Source organism: Pristis pectinata, chromosome 31 (assembly GCF_009764475.1).
Source record: "Pristis pectinata isolate sPriPec2 chromosome 31, sPriPec2.1.pri, whole genome shotgun sequence".
Classification (NCBI taxonomy): domain Eukaryota; kingdom Metazoa; phylum Chordata; class Chondrichthyes; order Rhinopristiformes; family Pristidae; genus Pristis; species Pristis pectinata.
In genome coordinates, this window is record NC_067435.1 from 9,266,760 (window position 1) to 9,289,306 (window position 22,547).

General features: G+C 46.9%; 1 protein-coding gene across 2 annotated transcripts in view; it reads left to right on the forward strand.

Moving 5' to 3' along the window:
• Window positions 1-22,547, forward strand: part of LOC127584886 (collagen alpha-1(XI) chain-like) — a 327,113-nt gene that overhangs the window by 211,669 nt on the left and 92,897 nt on the right. For both annotated transcript variants that reach the window (XM_052041855.1, XM_052041856.1), the window contains 8 exons: window positions 7,383-7,436; window positions 11,249-11,302; window positions 13,612-13,665; window positions 16,074-16,181; window positions 16,990-17,079; window positions 18,482-18,535; window positions 19,191-19,298; window positions 20,022-20,129. In XM_052041855.1, the coding sequence (XP_051897815.1) occupies window positions 7,383-7,436; window positions 11,249-11,302; window positions 13,612-13,665; window positions 16,074-16,181; window positions 16,990-17,079; window positions 18,482-18,535; window positions 19,191-19,298; window positions 20,022-20,129 (630 nt within the window). The remainder of the gene's footprint in view (window positions 1-7,382; window positions 7,437-11,248; window positions 11,303-13,611; window positions 13,666-16,073; window positions 16,182-16,989; window positions 17,080-18,481; window positions 18,536-19,190; window positions 19,299-20,021; window positions 20,130-22,547) is intronic.

A 22,547-nucleotide genomic window follows, 5' to 3' on the forward strand; every position in this document is an offset into this window, starting at 1 on the left:
TGGGTCGAAACCCTGCATCAGGACCTGATTGTGTTTCTGTGGAGTCCTTAAGTTATGGAAGGGTATGGGTCTGAGAAGCGTCCACGTGGCAAAACCATAATGAAGGGCCATAAATATAAGATAGTTGGAAACAGATTTAGTAAGAGCTTTGGGGGAACTTTGTTGACACTGAGGGTAGTGAGGGATAGATGATAATGTTGCCACTGCCCCTCATCCATCCCATGCTCTCAACCATCACTTCTGTGGCATCCTGAGAAGATGATGAGGGCTTTATGTAGGGTAACCAGATGGAAGTGCATCTCCATTATGGATGGTTTAAGTGCCGTGAGCATGGTTATACGGTGGGGCAAATGGTCAAGGGAGGGTGTGTGTGAAAACAACAGTTTTATGTACCCATGAAGGTTGGTGAGGTGAATCAGCAAGAATTTGTCTAAAAGGAAGCTGGACAAACATACGAGGGAGAAGGAATTGGAATTGGTTTATTATTGTCACTTGTACCGAGGTACAGTGAAAAACTTGTCTTGCATACCGATCGTACAGATGAATTCATTAAACAGTGCACTGAGGTAGTAGAAGGTAAAACAATGCAGATTGAAGAATAAAGTGTCACAGCTACAGAGAAAGTGCAGTGCAGATAGACAATAAGGTGCAAGGTCATAATGAGGTAGATTATGAGGTCAAGAGTCCATTTTATCTTACTTGCGAACAGTTCAATAGTCTTATAACAGTGGGATAGAAGCTGTCCTTGAGCCTGGTGGTACGTGCTTTCAGGCTTTTGTATCTTCAACTGGATGGGAGGGGGGAGAAGAGAGAATGTCTGGGGTGGGTGGGGTCTTTGATTATTGAAAAACGATGTGCTGATGATGGAGGGTGGGAAGAGGCTGGTGTGGGGTCCTTACTAGCCTACGGATCCAACACATCATTCTCCGCTACTTCCGCCATCTCCAACGGGACCCCACCACCAAGCATATCTTCCCCTCCCCACCCCTTTCTGCCTTTCGCAGGGACCACTCATTCCGTGACTCCCTAGTTCAATCCCCCACCCCCCACCCCCAAACCATCTCACTCCCACCCAAGGAACTTTCCACTGCCCCCGCCATAGGTGCAACACCTGCCCCTACACCACCTCCATCACCTCCATCCAGGGACTCAAACAGCCCTTTCAGGTGAGACAGAGATTCACCTGCACCTCCCTTAATATCATCGACTGCATTCGGTGCTCCAGAGCATGGCCTCCTCTACACTGGCGAGTCCAAACGCAGACGAGGTGGCTGTTTCGCAGAACACCTGCGCTCTGTCCGTAAGCGCGATCTACATCTCCCCGTTGCCAGTCACTTCAACTCCCCCTCCCACACTATCACTGATATGTCAGTCCTCGACCTCCTCCACTGCCAGGAGAATTCCAAGCGCAAACTGGAGGAACAGCACCTCATTTTCCGTCTTGGAACCTTGCAGCCTAACGGCATGAACATTGAATTGTCCCACTTTAAGTAACCCCCACCCCCTCCATACCCACCATGCCTCTTGTTTTCTTCCCTTTTCCAGCCTATCTCTCTTTTATATACCCCTCCTTACCTGTGACCCATCCCCTGGTGGATCTGCTCTCCCCTCCTCCCCCGCACCTGCCCATCACTATCTCTTATCTGCATCTACCTATCACCACCTTGTGCCCACCCCACTTCCCCTCTTTTGTCCACCTATCACTGCTCTGCTTTTCCCTCCTATATATTGGGCTTCCCCCTTTTCCTATCTTCAGTCCTGAAGAAGGATCCTGACCTGAAATGTTGACCGCCTGCTTTTCTCCACGGATGCTGCCTGGCCTGCTGAGTTCCTCCAGCATCATCGTGTTTTTCATCTAGGTTCCAGCATCTGCAGTCCTTTGTTTCTCGAGGGTGGGAAGAGGATGGTGTGGGGTCAGAAGACCAGCATGGGCTGAATGGCCTGCCTCTAGTCTCTCCATTAGCAGATGCAGCTCCCCCCAGCTTACGAAGGCCCAACTTAGGTACATCGTACATACGAACAAATGTTCAGAGATCAGCAGGATGGATTGGGGATGGATTTGCCACCTGCTGCAGGGCTGCAGACATCTTCTGCCTGGGAAGTTGTTCACAGCCGCATTCCCGACTTGTAAACTGTCCGGGTTACGAACAGTTAATGGCAACAAAACCCTGCCGTAACCTGGAGAGGACATGTATGAGGGGGAAGAAGGACATGTGGGAATTCAACAGATGAGCTTGAGTAAGATCTTGGTACAATTGAGACACCAGAGAGACTGCAGATGCTGGAAATCCACACACAAGATGCTGGAGGAACTCAGCAGGTCAGGCAGCATCTGTGGAGGGAAATAAACAGTCAACGTTTCGAGCCAAGACCCTTCATCAGGACTTGGCCCAAAACATCGACTGTTCATTTCCCTCCATAGATGCTGCCTGACCTGCTGAGTTCCTCCAGCATCTTGTGGATCTTGGTACAATCAGTGATTCTGTTGGTACCTCATGTTCTAACTGACAGGGAGAGGGGGAATAGCTTGAGAAACATTAATGCCTAATTCATATTACAATAACCTCATGGCTGATCCTCAACAGATTTTCCTTTTGATCTCCATGTACCTTCGAACTGAGGAAATATCTGCTGCATTTTTGTACTTGGGCACCTTGCTCCCTGACACACGGGATCCTGAGTAGATTTTGGAAGCAAAGATTTACTAAATTATTTGTAGGATATTGGGATAAATGCTTGATATAATGCAGGGAGAAAATGGTTGAACAGAGTGCATGTGTGGAGCTCATGCTACTTTTTTCTCATGTTATTTTATCACAATACAGGCCATTCAGCCCATTAACTATGCCAGCCCTCAGAGCAATCCCATCAATACCATCCCCCCACTTATTTTCCTATAACCTATTCTCTCCTATGTTCATCAACTCTACCCCAATTTTCCTGCTACCCACTTACATTTAGTGCAATTTACACCAATTAACTGACCAATGAGTACACGTTTGGGATGTGGGAGGAAACTGGAACACCCTGGGGAAACCCAAGCGGTCACAGGGAGAACATGCAGTGCCCGATGTTGAGATCAAACCTGGGTCCCTGGAGCTGTGAGGCAGCAGCACCACTGTGCCTTCCTACCCCGCAACACTGTCAATGTGTTGTTCCCTTTCAAAAAAAAAGGCATTATATCTTCCTTTCGTCGTGCAATGACATATCAATTCAACTGTGAGAATTGAGAGACTTTGCCTTAATGACTATTTTGCAATTTGGTGTTTGGTCAAATCATATCTGAAGAGTGCTGTGAACTGCTTGTCCAAAGTTACTTTAAAGCTCAATAAAACATTGTGATTCAGTTTTGAATTACAAGGGCCCCTTTAACTAAAGATAAGGGCAAGAATTATTAGTTCCTGCCTTTGGCAATCACGACTGAGTCAACTATCACATTTAAAAGGGTTTGGATAAACACAGGACTATGAAGTGAAGGCATAGCAGGACAGGGTGAGAGCTCCACTGGTGAAGGAGGTACTGATAACTCCTGAAGGGCGGCTGACTTTCTTCACTGGGAAAACCGAACACAAAATGCTGGAGGAACTCAGCAGGTCAGGCAGCATCTATGGAGGGAAATAAACAGTCAATGTTTCGGGCCTGATGAAGGGTCTCAGCCCAAAACATCAACAGTTCATTTCCCTCCATAGATGCTGACTGACCTGCTGAGTTTCTCCAGCACCTTGTGTTCGTTGCTCCAGATTTCCAGCATCTGCAGTCTCTCTTGTGTCTTGTATCTTCCTTCACTGGGAACTTGGTGACAAAAAAAATGGACCATAATGGAACAAATAATATGAAAAAAGATAGCATTTCATTCTGATCACCTATCTTCCTCACCTTGCGTTATATCAAACATTTACCTCGTCCTTACAAATAGTTTTGTTAATTTTTGCTTCCAAGGAACAGTAGTGGAGCACAAACTTGTTTTAGCCTGAATTCTTCCATCTCCAGGACTTCATTTTGGGGCTGAGGTTTTAAGCTGTTATTTTCGTCCTTGTTTAGTTTGGCTAAAGGGAAGAGTACTTGGTGAGAGAGTGAAAGACAAAGGTTTCTGATCTCATTAATCACCCCATCCTTCTGTTGTGGATTTTGGCACCCAACAGTCATCCCCACTCAGCTGGCGTCACTCAAGGGCACACTGTCTGACATCAGACTGACTTTATAACAGGAGATCGTCTCTGTGGCTTCGAGCTCACACTGAGTACGGCCTTGGGCAAATTATTTTGTTATTGGTAATTGATTTATTATTGTCACATGTACCGAGATACAGTGCAAAGCTTTGTTTTGCATGCCGTCCAGACAGATCATACACCGAGGTAGTACGAGAGAAAAAACAATAACAGAATGCAGAATATAGTGTTACAGTTACAGAGAAAGAGCAGTGCAGGTAGACAGTAAGGTGCAAGGGCCATGATGAGGTCGATTGGGAGATCAAGAGTTCATCTTTATTGTATAAGAGGTCCGTTCAAGAGTCTGATAACAGTGGGATAGAAGCTGTCCTTGAGCCTGGTGGTACGTGTTCTCAAGCTTTTATATCTTCTGCCCGATGGGAGCGGGGATTATGATTGGGATGGTGGAAGGTCTGTAAACACCAAGGGCTGAAGACCATTGTGGTATCCATGAGGAGGCCATTGGGGAAGAGTGAAGCTGGAATTAGTTGACACAAGGAGAGCATCCTATCAGTCTCAAGTTAAGACATGTCATTTGCTATTGAAGAGATGAGGAAGTCATGGTAAAAGCATCAGGAAGAAAATCTATTTGTAACTGGAAGAGGTAGAAACATTGAACCAGTGAGAAAGCTCAAATAGAACCATCCACCAATCAGAAAAATCTGAGTGCAAAGCAGCAGGAGTGTTACCTCAGTTTACATGGATACATGAAATATTTATTAATACATAAACTGTATAAAGCATGGGTAGAATCTGGTGTGGATAGTATGGATGGATGCCATGTGTCACGTTGTACGTTCAAAACTACTTTCGTATACTTGTAGGAAAGCATCAGTCTGGGAGCTCAGTCAACTGAGTAATTTTAAAACTTTAGTGACTAGAGTTTGGGGCACTGAGAGTGACTTAGGGATCAAGTGGGAAAGTGGACTTGAAGGAGAGGATCTGCTCTGATCTCATGGACATCATGTGGTCCAATCTTATTTCCCAGAGCATTGTGCCTTTACATTAACATTGTCCACAGTGACTGTATCCAAACATCCTGGAGAGAGGGTTCCTAAAGAGGGTACAGATGAGATCTGTTAGAATCCAGGGATGAAGGATTTAAGCTACAGAGTTCGACAGGAGAAGTTGGTGTTGTTCACCTAGGAGCAGAGAGAGATTTGATGGAGGTGTACAAGACAGTGGCGGACTTATTCATGGTAAATAGAGGAGAGCAATTGCCATTGGTGGGTGGTTCAAGGACTACGGAGCACCCGTAAAACTTGGGGCAAAAGTTGTAAGGGGGATGTGAGGAGAAACTTCTTTACTCATTGAATGGTTATTATCTAGAATTCACCGGCAGTAGGGCTGGTGAAAATGGAATGAGTCAGGGCCTTCAATGTGAACTGGGGAAGCATGTGAGGAAGAATAATTTGAGGGGTTATGGGGAAATGGTGCTGATGGGATTGTCCAACCAAGGGCGAGCATGGACTCAGTTGGCTTAAAAGTCTGCTCCTGTGCTGTAATACATAATTTTATTAATAGCCAAGGCTGGTGCATCCAATGGGAATAGCCTACGAATTTTCTGTGGGCCTAATGTGTGGTGATCTGATCCAGGGGCTGATCAGGACTTGTGGGATGGAGAAGGGTTTAATCTTCCACCTGTAAAACACAAAGGCAGCATCGGTCATGAACAATTCTGAAGCACTGGATGATGGTTCACTGGATGGGATTGATCCTATACGTTGGATCTCAAGATCCTCAACACTAAACCTAGTTAGGTCACCCTTCTTCAATCATACCCTCAGAATGCCTGTCCACTTCAATAGCATCAATGAACCATTATGCAAAGGCTGCTTCCTGGACTGGTGTGTTTAGATCTAGGGATTATTGGATTAGGTTGAGGAGCCGGCTATTTAGGACTAAAATAAGCGATTTCTTCATTCCAAATCTCTGGAATTCTCAACCCTACTCCAATAACTTTGTCTTGCATCACATAACCCCCAGAACACAAGATTACCACACCTAGAAATTTTTGGTGCTCAGTCAATTGAGTATTTTTAAAACTATACATAGATTTTGATGCTCTGAGAGTGACTTGGGAATCAAGTGGAAGGTAGACTTGAAGGAGAGGACTTGCCCTGATGGAGGTCATGTCACCCAGTCTTGTTTCCCAGAGTTCTGTGGCTTTCTACTACTAGCTTCCACAAAGCCTGCTTTTTGCTGAGTGTGCATCCGTTGTATAAAAGTAAACAGAAAAGTATTTAAAAACTAAAAGCTATTTAGGAAGACTATTTTCAAAAGTGGTAATGCTTCTAATAGGGTCATACAACATGAGAACACCAGGGGTCAAGAACGTGGGTAGATGTGTGGCCAGAGACAGTGTCCAGCGTGCTTGTAGCTTGTATGTTTTAAACTGACAAACTGAAACAGGGATAGAAGTTATGTCCGTGGATGGGTGACCACCGTTCTGTCACTACAGACTTAGTGCCAATGCTTGCAGCCTCAGTACTGTCAGAGTTTCTTTTTGTTATCACTGAGAAGTCTGTGCTCTCATCCCTTGCAAACAACTCAATGCACACACCTCCGAGTGACGAATAGATATTGAACCTGGCCGTCATGAAGAAGTATTCTTCCAGATCTGGCTATGGAATTAACAGCGCTGACTTAATTATGACTTAAATGCTGAATTAAATTTTGCTGAACTGTATGATTCAGACCAACCAAGGCCTTGAGATGGATCGCCAAGGGCAAGTAAAGGGGCTGGGTTACGGAAGACCTGAGTTACGGAAATCCGACTTTACGCAGATTCACTCATACATTTTTAAGTAATTTTTCAAGGGAGTAATAATAAAATGTTTCACGTTATTCATTAGCAACTGAATACAGTATTTGTTCCATTAGTTTAATTACAGGCACTGTTAGGGTGAACCCAGAAGATATTTGATGAAATTAAAGAATTATAGGAAATGTATGCAGAGCGATATGTCTCTGAGTGGTGTAGAAACTAGATGCTTCTGACTTATGGAAAAATTGATTTATGGACGGTTCTCAGAAATGGAACTCTTACATAACCTGGGGACTGTCCATATCTTCAAGATCTCCTGGATTGCACCTGGGATTTAGCTTGTGGCCCAATTCATGGGGAATTGCAGGGAGCAATACCTAATGGCATCATCTGTTTTCTTTCTCCAGGGACCTCCAGGACCTCAAGGGCTGACGGGTTTCCCAGGGCCCAAAGGACCTCCGGTGAGAATACCTGCTTTCATTTTATTTAAGAGATTGGTATTGGCATTGTTTTATTATTGTCACTCGTACCGAGGTACAGTGAAACACTTGTTCTGCATACCGATCGCACAGGTCAATTCATTACACAGTGCAGTTACATTGAGTTAGTACAGAGTGCATTGAGGTAGTACAGGTAAAAACAATAACAGTACAGAGTAAAGTGTCACAGCCACAGAGAAAGTGCAGTGCAATAAGGTGCAAGGTCACAACAAGGTAGATTGTGAGGTCAAGAGTCCATCTCATCGTATAAGGGAACCATTCAATAGTCTTGTCACCATGGGATAGAAGCTGTCCTTGAGCCTGGTGGTATGTGCCCTCAGGCTTCTGTATCTTCTGCTTGATTAGAGAGGAGAGAAGAGAGAATGACCCGGGTGCGTGGGGTCTTTGATTACACTGGCTGCTTCGCCAAGGCAACGAGAGGTAAAGACAGAGTCCAAGGAGGGGAGGCTGGTTTCTGTGACGCGCTGGGCTGTATCCACAACTCTCTGCAGTTTCTTGCAGTCCTGAGCAGAGCAGTTGCTGTACCAAGCTGTGATGCATCCAGATAGGATGCTTTCTGTGGTGCATCGATAAAAGTTGGTGAGTGTCAAAGGGGACATACCGAATTTCTTTAGCCTCCTGAGGAAGTAGAGGCACTGGTGACCCTCATGATGATGAGGGAAGGTTTCTGGGGTAAGATTTTTCCCACTTTTCCATAGAGAGGGATCAGGGGAATTAGAGGGAGGAGGAAATGCTTTCCCAGTATTCCACAGGCAGCGAATGTCCATCCCTAGTGGTGCAGGGATGCGATCTATGAGAAGCTCCTGGATAGTGAAGGAACGGATGGGTTTGTGATGACTGGTGCATGTGGTCAAGGTTAACCCATTGTAACAAGGGTAAACGTCCTTGGAATGGGGGAAGGATCAGCTGGGCACCTCTGGAGGAAACACAAGACGAGGGGAAGGGCAGAGGGTGGGATTTTAGAAGGGGGGGTGACCTTTGTTGGTGGGTGGGGAGGGATCTTGGAGAAGAGAGTGTGCGTGAGATATCAGGTGGTTTTATTCTGTGATCTCGAAAGGGGGTGGTCTCAGTGGTGTGGTGGGCATGGTTGTCTTGGAGGCTGGGTGGTGGTCTTGTGAAGGGGTGGTGGTCTCAGGGTTGGGGGATATGATTTCAGGATGGGTTTCGAGGAGTCAGGTGTGGTGGGCATAGTTGTCTTGGAGGCTGGGTGGTGGTCAGGAAGGGGTGGTCTCGGAGGGAGGGGCAAATCTCAGAGGGAGAGTCAAGTCTCAAAGGGGAGATGTTCATATCAACTGGGGATGGTGCTTGGGAGCACGGGTGGTGGTCTTGGTGACAGTAGTCTTGGAGGATGGTGGTGCACAGAGAGGGAATGGTGATCTTGGGGATGGAGGTGGTCTTGGAGTGGGGGACGGTGGTCTCAGGGGTGCTGTGACCTCAGAGGAGGTTGCTCTTGGAAGGAGATTGTGATCTCGGTGTCAATGACCCTCGGTGAGGGATGGGCTGCTAGCATAGTCCAATGAAAAGGTTAAGGCAATATAAACTATACTAAAGAGGGATTCTTGCTGGCAGTACTGAGTGCCGTCATTCCCAAGCCTGTGTGCCTTGCCCATTCAAAGCCAACATTGAATGAAAGATTACAAACGAGTTTGAAGAGCGAGTGAGAGACTTGACTGTACAAACAAAGGACCTTTAGAATACGACTGCAAGTGTAGCAGTGGATACAAAAGCATCAATAGACAAGGCTAAGAGATAGTAAGATTATTAAACAAAATGTAGAAAGCGTGAAAGACTTGCTTGTTCATGCATCCTTGCAGACAATAGTAGGATTTTCTTCAGAGAAACGTGCATCCCCACCATTCACTAACACTCGACCTTGCTGACAGCTCGCAGATCATTCCAAGTTCAGGTTCATCATCGATTACTAGGGGCTGAGCAAGAGGACAGGGAATGTGATCAGGAAGGGGCACTTTTCTCCAGGAGAGAGAAAGCTGGAGGGGAATGAAGGGGTTCTGTGGGGTGCATGTGCTTCCGGTTATAAGGAAGATGTAAACCAAGGGCCACACATAAAGGACACGTCACTCATAAATCCGAAATAACAGCAAAAAGTGCTGGAAACACTCAACGGGTCAGGCAGCATCTGTGGAGAGAGAAACAGTGTTAATATTTCAGATTGAAAACCCTACACTAGAAAGAAAAATGTAAAAGAATGGTAATATTCAGTTGCAGAGAAGGTGTAAAAAGTCGCAGAAATGGTAATATTAAGTTAGCAGAGCAGACTTGATGGGCCGAGTGGCCTACTTCTGCTCCTTTGTCTTGTCTTGTGAGAAGGTGAGGGAGTGTGTGGATAGGACAAAGGGGATATCTGTGACAGGATGAGGCCAGGTTAGATGAGGCAGACAGAAGGTGATTATCTGTTTGTACTATGCATTTCTAATAGCAGGGCTGTGGGACATGCCCACATGTCAGGCTGTAACATTGGACAGAGAAAAACTGGGCCAATATTACAGATGGATTATCAGCAGAAATGGCCAGTGATTAAGTTTGGCCAACGATCAGGGCAGCGAAGCATCTGTGGATATACCAGCTGTAGAATTACCAGGAGTCCACGTCATAGAAAATTTAAAAAAAACCTGCAGATGTTGAAAATCTGAAACAAAAACAGAAAATGCTGGAAACCTCAACAGGTCAGGCAGCGTCTGTGGAGAGAGAAATAGAGTTAACACTTCAGGTTGTTGATAGATTTCTTCTTTGGAAAGACCCCCTTCCTCTGGTGTGATGTTCTGGTGAGCTCTTGCAGTGAGGTGCTGTGATGCCCAGGTGTAGGAATTTTCAAAAGGGGATTACAGGAAGATCTTGATCAGTTAGGGAAGTGGGTCGAGGAGTGGCAAATGGATTTCAATACAGATAAGTGTAAGGTGATGCATTTTGGAAAGTCAAACCAGAGTAGGACTTGTACTATGAATGGTAGAGTACCAGGGAGTGCAATGGATTAGAGAGAGACCTGGGAGTACAAGTTCATAGTTCGTTGAAAGCAGGTAGACAGGGTGGTGAAGAAGGTGTTTAGCACGCTGACCTTCATCAGTCAGGGCATCGAGTATAGGAGTTGGGACATTATGTTGCAGTTGTATAAGTTGTTGGGTGAGGCTGCACTTGGAGCACTGTGTACAGTTTGGTCACCCTGTTATAGGAAAGACGTGGTTAAACTGGAAAGAGTGCAGAAAAGATCTACAAAGATGTTGCCAGGACTAGAGGGCCTGAGTTACAGGGAGAGGTTGGCCAGGCTCAGTCTTTATTCCGTGGAACGTAGCAGAATGAGGGGCGACATTATAGAAATGTTTAAAATTATGAGAGACATAGGTAAAGTGAACGGTAAAAGTCTTTTCCCCAAGGTAGGGGAGTCCAAAACTGGGGGACATAGATTTAGGGTGAGAAGGGAAAGATTTAAAAGGGACCTGAGGGGCAACTCTCTCACACAGAGGGTAGTGAGTATATGGAACAAGCTGCCAGAGGAAGTGGTTGAGGCAGGTACAATAGTATCAGTTAAGAAGCACTTGGGTAGGTACATGGAGGGATATGGACCAAAGGCAGGAAATTGGGACTAGCTGTGTGGACACCTTGGTTGGCATGGACTGGTTGGGCTGAAGGGGCTGTATCCGTGCTGTATTGCTCTGTAACTCTATAGCACTAAGTGAATGCCTAGACTGGGGGTAGACCGGTTTGTGAAAGCCAGGGAGGATATTGCTTCATGTTGCTGCCTCTTGTGATCTCTGCAGGGACCTGCTGGAAAGGACGGGATCCCAGGACACCCAGGACAACGTGGTGAGCCTGTAAGTCACACTGAGTGCTCTACTATTCTATTGGCCACAAGAGAGGCTCCAGGGATAAGAGCAGGAATTGGTTCTGTCGCCCACTGACCCATGCACAGAGTCCGTGAGCTGAGAAGGGTGTGGAATGCCCTTCCCCTCGTGCTGAGACAGCGCCAGCCTCTTCCTGCAACTGTTCCCTCCCTCAAGGCCATGCAATGGGTTCTGAAGACGCAATGTTACTCCGAATTTCTGTATTCCCTTCCAGCATTGAAGGAAGTCACTCAGCACATCACAAAGCAATACTATTCCCTGTTAATTTACCCTGTGACCTGTTCTCCCCACATTCCCATCAACTCCCCCCAGATTTGACCACTCACCTACACACCAGGGGCAATTTACCACGGCCATTTAACCTCAGTCAATTAACCTACCAAGCCGCATGTCTTTGGGATGTGGGGGGAAGCCAGAACATGCAGGGGAAACCCACGCGGTCACAGGGAGAACGTGCAAACTCCACAGAGACAGCATGGGAGGTCAGAATTGAACCCGGGTCTCTGGAGCTGTGAGGCAGCGACTATCAGTTGTGCCACTATGCTGCCTCAGCTGGCACTGGAGCTATGGTCAGTTAACGAAGCCACAGATCACTGTCGTGTGATGTCATAGCCACACGCTACTACGAGAGTCTTGGATGTGTTGGATGTTGTTTGATGTCCCACTCTGCTCACAGCCCAAAGGTTATGGGAGCAGGTCATATCCCAGAGCACAGAAGTCCAGGCTGAAATTCTCAGTGCAATACTGAGGGTGTGCCATGCGGTCTGAGGCACCAGCTATTAGATGAAACATTACACCAATGCCCAGTCAGCTCCCTCGGGTGGGCACAAAAGCCCCAGTGCACTCAAGTCAACTTCACCCCAGTGACTTGGCCGATATATCTCAAAGAGTCAAGAGAGTTATACAGCATGGAAAGAGCCCTTTGGCCCAACTCATCCATACCGACCAAGATGCCAACTTAAGCTCATCCCTTTTGCCTGTTTTTGGCCCATATCCCTCGAAACCTTTCCTATCCATGTACCTAAGTGTCTCTTAAATGTTGTAATTGTACCCGCCTCTACCACTTCCTCTGGCAGCTCGTTCCATGTACCCAACAACTTCTGTGTGAAAAAGTTGCCCGTCCGGTTCCCTCTAAATCTTTCCCCTCTCACCTTAAACCTATGCCCTCTGGTTTTAGACTCCCCTGCCCTGGGAAAAAGACTGTGACCTTTCACCTTATCTATGCACCTCATGATTTTATAAACCTCTGTAAGGTCATCTCTCAACCTTCTTCGCTCCAGGGAAAACAGTCCCAGCCTATCCAGCCTGTCCTTATAACAAACGCTCTCCAGTCCTAGTAACAACCTTGTGAATCTCTTTGCACCCTTTCCAGCTTAATGACGTCCTTCCTATAGCAGGGCGACCAGAACTGCACACTATACTCCAGTGTGGTCTCTCTAACATCTTGTACAGTTGTAACATGGCATCCCAACTCTTGTACTCGGCAGGCTCAGTAGTGTAGTGGTTAGTGTAATGCTATTACAGCGCCAGCGGCCTGGGTTCAATTCCGGCCGCTGTCTGTAAGAAGTTTGTACGTTCTCCCCGTGTCTGCGTGGGTTTCCTCCGGGTGCTCCCACATTCTGAAGACGTACGGGTTAGGAAGTTGTGGGCATGCTACGTTGGCACCGGATGCGTGGCGACACTTGCGGGCTGCCCCCAGAACACTCTACGCAAAAGGTGCATTTCACTGTCTGTTTCAATGTACATGTGACTAATAAAGATATCTCATCTACTCAGTGCCCTGACCAATGAAGACACATGTGCCAAACACCTCCTTTACCACCCTGTTAACCCATGTGGTCACTTTCAGGGAACTGTGTACTTGTGCCCCTAGGTCTCTCTGTTTTACAACACTCTCCAGGGCCCTGCTGTTCACTGTACAAGTCCTGCCCTGGTTTAACTTCTCAAAATGCAACACTTCACACTTGTCCAAGTTAAGTCATTACCTATAAAATAGATATTGCCATATGGGGACCTTTCCTACAACAGTGACGCAAGTTCAGAAAATAAAGTAAGTCATTGGCTATAAAGGAATGCTCTGAAGTTTAAAAAAGAGGCTCCGAGGAAATATGTTTGCGTTTCTCATTTGCTGTCTCTGATCACCTCCTGAAGAAAGGAGAAAGCAATGTTTTATTTCTCTCCTGACATTCGCCCGCAGAGTAACCTCTTCTGCTGCTGCTCTGGGCTCAAGCTTGCCAAAGCTCGCAACTTCATTGTCTTTTCTGATGTCTTCTCTGCAGGGTTTCCAAGGCAAGAATGGGCCACCTGGTCCCCCTGGAGTTGTTGGACCTCAGGTAAGCCCAGGGTCTTCGGATCAGCCTACGCACGCAGGTAACTCCTTGCAAACTGGGTTCTGTAATCTTGAGCAACGGATGGGTTTGTTTCGCTGAGGGAGATGGGGAGGGCCTGTGGTGAGTTCAACACCTGCCTTTTGCCTCAGGAAGACACATGAGACTCCAACTGCGGGAGCCTAGAGCAACACACAGAGGGCTGAAGGAATTCAGTAGGTCTAGCAGCATCTGTGGATGGAAACAGATGGTCCACATTTTGGGTCGAGACCCTTCCTCTGGAGTGGACAGTCCAGATGAAGGGTCTCGACCCGAAACGTCGACTGTCCATTTCCCTCTACAGATGCCACCTGACCCGCTAAGTTCCTCCAGTGCCTTGTATTGTGAAATGGAACTTGGGATCTGGCCTAATCTGAGGCTTTGGATCGGCAGGGGAGATTTGAGGGGCTCAATGGCCTGATGGTGATCCTAATTCTAAATCGTCCCAGGCGCCTTCTGTGGCTTCAAAAATGCGGAACGTGGTGCATTTCCCTTTAAGTGTTTTGGTGCTGCTCCAGGCTATGGAATGGGGACCTGCAGCTCCATCTGGTGGTGGATGTGTGCCCCTGTGGGTGAGGCTGCGTGACCGGTCACTCATCACGGGGAAACCCTACTGAGGTGCCACCTAGAGACGTGACACAGTAGCAACAGCCAAATCAGGAAAGCCAAACTTTAGTGGAAAATGTACTATCAACTTAAAGAAATATTTTAAGACCATAAAGTCACAGAAAGTGGCATCATAGGTAGACAGGGTGCCAAAGAGGACATTTGGCACACTAGCCTTCATCAGTCAGGGCACTGAGTATAGTTGGGAAGTTATGTTGCAGTTGTACAAGATTTTGTTGAGGCCGCACCTGGAGTGTTGTGTACAGTTTTGGTCACCCTGTTATAGGAAAGACGTCATTAAGTTGGAAAGAGTGTGAAGAAGATTTACGAGAATGTTGCCAGCTCTTGAGGGCCTGAGTTACAGGGAGAGGTTGGGGCAGGCTAGGACTATTCCCTGGAACATAGAAGACTGAGGGGTGATCTTGTAGAGGTGTATCATATCAGGAGGGGCAGAGATAGGGTGAATGCACACAGTCTTTTTCCAAGGGAATGGGGACCGAAGCCTCGAGGGCATAGGTTTAAAGTGAAAGGGGAAAGATTTAAGCGGGACCTGCAAAGGGTGGTACGTATGTGGAACAAGCTCCCAGAGGAAGTGGTTGAAGCGGACTCAATAATGACATTTAAAAGACACTTGGGTAAGTACATGGATAGGAAGGGTTTAGAGGGAAACGGGCCAAACGTGGGCAAATGGGACTAGCGCAGCTGGGCAGCTTGGTCGGCATGGACATTGGGCCGAAGGGCCTGTTCTCATACTGTATGACTCTATATAAGCATTAAGTTTTTGCAAGGTTGATATATATTCTGCTTAGACTTTGCTTTACCTTCAAAAAAACCGTCGGATCCAAATGAACATCCTCAGAAAAGTTCCAACACTTCTAACTGAGATTATGAGGATATAACTGTCTCATGAGGATAGGTTGAGCGAGCTCGGGTTTTTCCCTTAGGAGAGAAGGAGGATGAGAGGTGACTTGATAGAGGTGCACAAGATGATAAGAGGCATAGAGCAAGAGGACAGTCAGAGGCTTTTTCCCAGGGCGACAATGGCTAACATGAGGGGACATAATTTTAAGGTGATTGGAGGAAGGTATAAGGGGGTAAGTTTTTTTTACACAGAGAGTGGTGGGTGCATGGAACACACTGCCTGCAGAGGTTGTGGGGGAGGATACACTGGGGACATTTAAGAGACTCTTAGATAGACGCATGAATGATAGAAAAATGGGGGGCTATGTGGGAGGGAAGGGTTAGATAGAGCAGGATAAAATGTTGGCACAAAATTGTGGGCCAAAGGGCCTGTACTGTGCTGTAGTGTTCTATGTTCTATATTCAGTGTCAAGTAGAAATGACTAATATCATAGAGATATAAGGGCATACAACACAGATGCAGGCCTATCAACCCACCCTGTCCATGAATATCATCGTTTCAGATACAATTGCTATACTTAAGAGGAATTTAGACAGACAGTAAATAGCCAAGGCACAGAAGGATACAGTCCCCAATGTGGGCAAATGGGGTTAGTGTAGATGGGCAAAAAGGTCAGCATTAATGTAATGGGCTGAAGGGCCCTTTTATGAGCTATATGACTCTATCACTCTATCTACCTGCATTAATCCCGTTTACCAGCACCTGATCCATTATCTTGGCAATTCAAGTGGTCACCCAGATCCTCCTTAATGTTGTGAGGGTACAGTGCAGTGTTAGCAACTGATCTGTACAAGAACCAGGGAAAACAAACAGGATGAAATGACTTTCCCCATCACTTGTCCATCAGGGTTCCTCTGGCGACAGTGGGCCAGTTGGTGAACGTGGCCATCCAGGGGCTCCTGGTCCTCCAGGCGAACAAGGCATTCCAGGTACCGCTGGAAAGGAAGGCACAAAGGTAGGTTTACATGGACGCTTGGGACCCCTCTCCCCGCACACCTGTCGTTTGGGGCTCAGGCCTCCTTTTCAATGAAAGTTTGGTCACATTTGATGGTCCATGGAGTTTGCTTCTGATTTTACCCTCCTGGCTTCAGTGCCCAACGCTCACCAGTTGCTCACTGCACCTTCATGCCATTGGTGCAGTCAGAAAACCAACGCGGGTGCTTTCTCTTCCCTGCCACCTCAGAGCTTAACTGTTGATGCTAGGAATGCCCTGGAGATAAAGGCCACAATTTCTGTGGAGCCTTCGAGACAAAGTTGTTCCCCCACCGTCCCCTCCCCCTTGTGAGTTTCTAATCTCTGCTTCAAAGGCGAGGAGCTCTTTCCTTTTCCCGTCATCTAATCCAGTGGGATGTACCTCCTGGGAACCACACTGATGGCAATAGAAACAGCAACGTCAAATGAAGTGAGACCAAGCCTACACTTGTGACTGGGTTTGACTAACTGGAGGAAAAGAGACAACTGGGGAGTGGCGTCTGCTGCTCCCCAGGGTGTAGCCTCAGCCCTCCCTAGTCCATCCTCCCACCTCCCCAAACCCTTGCCACTTCTGCAGACCAGGCACAAGGAAACCAGGACCAATTAGGGGGAAATAACAACGGGAAATTCCTCTCTGATCTCCTCAGCCCAGGAAGACCATTGGTATACTGAAGATCACAGCTTTCTATACCTCGCACGCTGGGCCTGCTTCAGGCAACATAAGGAGCTGACATTTATTCTGAACGTTTTTTTGTCCTCGGGAAAGTTCACTGCTTTTTTTCTCCTTTCAGGGAGACCCAGGCCCAATCGGTTCTCCCGGAAAACATGGTCCACCAGGGTTACGGGGATTTGAAGGAGCCAGGGGCTTACCAGGAGAACTGGTGAGTAGCTGTGGGTTTTTGAATAGGGCGGCGACAATTGAGAGGTGCTCCCTCACCTTTGCTGCTTCTTAGATCTCGGGAAGGTGTTGATTGACGACAACTGACGTACTTGGCGTAATTGTTGGTTGGTTTAATATTGTCATGTGTACCGAGAGACAATGAAGAGTTTGCATGCCATCCAGACAGATCATTCCAAATATAAATACATTGTGATAGTACAAGGGAAAAGCAATAACAGAATGCAGAATATAGAGTTACAGTTACAGAGAAAGTGTAGTGCAGGTAGACGATAAGGTGCAAGGGCCATGATGTGGTAGATTGAGAGATCAAGAGTTCGTCTTTAAGAGGTCTGTTCATCTTATAACAATGGGATGGAAGCTGTCCTTGAGCCTGGTGGTACACGTTTTCAGGCTTTTGTATCTTCTGGGAGGGGGGAGAAGAGAGAATGACTGGGGTGGGAGGGGGTCTTTGATTATGTCGGCTGCTTTCCCGAGACAGTGGGAAGTGTAGGCAGAGTCCATGGAGGGGAAGTTGGTTTTCATGATAGACTGGGCTGTGTTCGTGACTCTCTGCACTTTCTTGTGGTCTTGGGCAGAGGAGTTGCCACACCAACCTACAAAGCATCCGGATAGAATGCTTTTATACGGTACATCTGTAAAAATTGGTGAGGCTCATCGGTGACATGCTGGATTTCCTCAGCCTTCTGAGGAAAGAAGACACTGGTGAGCTTTCTTGGCCATAACATCTACATGGTTTGACCAGGACAAGCTACACATTGGAACTTGAAGCTCTCAACCACTTTGGTGCCTTGTAACCTGAGACAGGAACATGCTTGTTAAGTTGTTGGGCCAATATCCTGGATGCATGATCCAGAAACATGTTCAAATCGCATAACCACAGATGGGAAGTTAAAATCATTTAATAAATCTGTAATAGCAAATTAGTTATCAGTAACTCCACCTGATGTGATACCCCCACACCCTTTAGGGACAGTGCAACACTAGCTTTCTGATAATCTGCCTCCTTGACAACACTTCCAAGGCCATGGAACGACTGGATGGTTGCAAAATTCCATGAGTTTCACTGTTGTTCTTCAGGTAATTTTACTTACCTGCTTTGAGCAGTCATGGGCCAGAGGTTCCCAAGAGTCAGTGAGGATGTGTCATTTCTTCAAGGAAGTTTTGAGCACATCCTTGAACCTTTCTCTCTGTCTGCTTGGTAACCTTCTCCCACAAAAGAACTGGGAATAGAGTGTCTGCTTTGGGAGTCTGGTGTCAGGCATGCAAACAGATTCGACGGAGGGTAATTAGGGCCTGGACACTTGGCCGCAGGTTACATCTTTATCTGAGAGCGTTCTTGATTGCCTTCACCATAATCACTGACGTATTCTTCCTTTCTGCAGGGTCCCCCTGGATTGAAAGGAGGAGAGGGGCCACCCGGTCCTCCTGGGCCAACGGTGAGTCAGAGACACAGTGTTAAACTCCATCTTAGTGTCATACCCTCCTACATCCCCTAGGGACAGAGCTGCACCAGCCCTCTGGTATCCTGACATCCAGGCAATGCTTCCAAGGCAGCTGGGAGCAGCATTTCCTCTCCTTAAGAAAAGAGGGTTGGCTTTGGGAGATCCAATTCACCAGATTGATAACAGCTTGCAGAGCTGCTTTGCAAACAATGACGTGAGCTGGTCTTGTTCCCCTGGAATGAAGGAATGAACTGATTTGTAGTTTTGGGTGGATTTTGAAATGAATTGTAAAATAATACAACACAGAGACAGACCTCATCCATGATGATCTTGATGTCTGTCGACACTAGAACATAGAACAGGCCATTCGGCCCACAATGTTGTGCCAACATAGCTAATCCCTCCTACCTACAAAGGGCCCATATCCCTCTATTTTCCTCTCATTCATGTGCCCATCCAAGCCCCTCTTAAAAGCCCCCAATGAATTTGCCTCCACCACCCTATAAGGCAATGCATTCCAGGCATCCACGTCTGTTCTGAAGGTTTGGGTTTTGATGGTAACATGCACATGAAGGTCAAGCACAAAGCCAGCCCAACCAAGGATTACCTGGTACACTGGCTAACCTAACCATTCGCTGTCTTCCTGCAGGGATCCACAGGAGAACGTGGACCCAATGGTCAGGTTGGTGCCATAGGTCTTCCTGGTCGACCTGGTGGTTCAGGACCCCCGGGCCCTGTTGGAGAGAAAGGAGTCGTGGTAAGTCTTACTTCAATCCAAGATTTGTCAGTGAGACTGCAAGAAGGAAGTTAAGAAAGCCTTTCAAGATATCCCAGGTGTTTTTGCAGCTGCTGAAGTACTTGTGTGGTGACTCTTGGGAATGTAAGCAGTCAATTTAAAGGCCTGGGTAGAGTGGATGTGGAGAGGATGTTTCCAGTCTGGGACCAGAGGGCACACAGAATAGAAAGGATGCCCCTTTAGACCCTACATTAACAGGATGTCTGCGGTAGGACAGTGTGGGCGAGCTCTGGATGGCCATAAAACCATAAGGCCATAAGATGTAGGAGCAGAATTAGACCAGGATCAAGTCTGCTCCATCATTCAATCATGGCTGATTTTTTTTTCAACCCCATTCTCTTGCCTTCTCCCTGTAACCCTTAACCCCCCTTACCAATCAAGAACCTATCAATCTCTGCCTTAAATACACCCAGTGACTTGGCCTCCACAGCCCTCTGTAGCAACAAATTCCACAGATTCACTGCCCTCTGGCTGAAGAAATTACTCCTCACCTCAGTTTTAAAGGGACTACTCCTTATTCTGAGGATGTGCCCTCAGATCCTAGACTCTCCTGCTAATGGAAACATCCTCTCCAGATCCACTGTGTCCAGGTCTATCAGTATTCAGTAGGTTTCAATGAGGTGGAGTGAGGGGACGAACTGTTAACTGAATCTTTTTACCTGCTGACCACCTTCTCTCTTCCAGGGTGAGAAAGGCCTTTTGGGGCCTGCAGGTCAGGATGGAATCCAGGGTTCCTTGGGTTTGCCAGGTCCCACTGGCCCTTCAGGTCTTCCAGGGGATGATGGGGACAAGGTAGGCTGGTTCTCTGTCTGTTGTAACTCACGGGCCGTGTATTTGTCCCATAGCCGTTCTCCATGTCATGTAGCCTTGCTTGCTGTACTTCAGTTCTATGTATGCAGCCCTTTGCTTTATGGTTTCAAAGTCGAGTTTATTATCATATGCACAAGTACATGTACGCACAGGTGCAATGAAAAACTTACTTGCAGCAGCACCACACGCACTTAACATCAGATGCACAACATTCAGAAGAAAAATATAAATTAAGCATAAATTATGAACAATTTTTACAAGAGAGAATACGATTAGAACAAAAGAAAAGGTCCATTGTAGTATAGCGAAACAGAGACACAAGAGATTCTGCAGATGCTGGAATCTGGAGCAACACACACAAAACGCTGGAGGAACTCAGCAGGTCAGGCAGCGTCTATGGAGGGAAATAGACAGTCGACATTTCGGGCCGAGACCCTTCATCAGGACTGGAAAGGAAGAGGGCAGAAGCCAGAATAAGAAGGTAGGGGGAGGGGGAGGAGCACACGCAGGCAGGTAACAAGTGAGTTCAGGTGATGGGTGAGTCCAGGTGAGGGGGGAAGGTAGGTGGGGGGGGGGGAGGAGATGTAATATGCTGAGAGATGATAGGTAAAAGAGGCAAAGGGCTGAAGAAGCAGGAATACGATAGGAGAGGGCAGTGGACCATGGATTAAAGGATGGAGGAGGGGATCTCCCTCCATATTTCCCTCCATGGATGCTGCCTGACCTGCTGAGTTCCTTCAGTACTTTTTGTGTATTGCTCCAGATTCCAGCATCTGCAGAATCTCTTGTGTCTCCCATGAATGTTAATGGTGTTACAGCATCTTCCTACTCAGGAGTCAAGAACTAGGACCCCATTGAGCATAAAAGCCAACTTCTGCATTTGTTTAATATGACTCCATTAGATGATCTATAGTACAGTGTAGGCCATTCAGCCCAACTAGTCTACTTGAGCTATCTCCCCTTTTTCCTCATGTAACTCAGGGGAATGCTCTATATCCTTCTCCATCACACCAAGTAAGGGTGAACTCCATGTTCTAGCCATGGCTGTTGAAATACTTTCCGCTGTATCATTGTTACACCATTGAGAGGTCGAGCTGTTCTGCTGATGAAACAGCAATGAAGTAGATGGTTGAGGTGATTTAGAGCTCAGTTTGTGGCTGTTCCTGCTTCAAACTAGGTCACTCACCACTCAGTTAAACCCACTCCAGCATCAGTTCAGACGGTGCCGATGTCGCTGGCATGAAAACGTTTCTCAATGCTGGACGAACAGCCACTATATTTCCCCACTGTCTCTCAAACAAGTTGTGTGGGTGTTCTTCCTTGCTGAAGGTAATCAGGCAATTGTCAGCAGAGGATGGAAGTCAGAACATTGTAGGATCAAGAGGCTTTCCAGAGGTTTGAGCACAAAAAGATCTTGGCTGACACCTCCAAGCAACTCCTGCACTGTTGGAGGTGCTGTCTTTAGGATGAGATGTTAAACTGAGGCAACATCTCAGGAGGAATAAAAGATGTGATGGAACACTTTTGAAGAGAAGGCATCTCTCTGTGGTGTCCTGTAGCCAATATACAACCTTCAGTTAAGGTCCAAAGATATTAACTGTTTTCTCTGTTGGATCCTGCTGTGAAGAAATTGTTTCCTTTATTACAACAGTGATGCAAAACAATCCCAAAATTCTGCTCTTGGTCCCGTTCCCCATAGTATCACTGCATTTTGAAATAATTCAGTGGGTGAAGTGTTTTGTATCAAAGGGAGCAGAGGTGAAAGCAACTTAACTTTCTTACCACTAGGATTGTATCTCAAACCCTGCTGACTTAAACTCGTTGTATTGCTTGTGTCCGGCATCTTCTGACCAGTGCGTGTTGGTGACCTGTAGCAGCTCACGTTCACCGCCAGGCATACACTTCAAAATACAAGTCTTGGCTTCTGTCTCCATTCCCCTGGCTTCCCCTTCCACAGCATCCCCATCCCTTTTCCCCACTTGCCCACTCCCTCTCACCATCTCTCCCATGGCCTCTCTTGCTCCCTCCTCTCCCTCCCTTTCCTCTCCTTAGCCCACCCTCCCTACAAACTCACATTTATACTTCCTCACACAATCACATTGACAACTCTCACAGTCACACACTCACTCTCACTCACTCACACACACTCCCTCTCTCATACAAACACACATGTGCATGAATGCACTCAGTCTCACACACACGTGTGTGTGTGTGTGTGTGCACTCTCTGCTCTCTCTCTGCTCTGTTTCTCTGCTCTCTTTTTCCCTCTCTCTCTCTGCTCTCTCTACCCCTCTCTCTGCTCTATATCTTTGCTCTCTCTCTCTCTCTTTCCCTCTCTCTCTACCTCTCTCTACACCTCTCTCTCTCTGCTCTGTCCCTCTGCTCTCCCTCTCTCTTTCC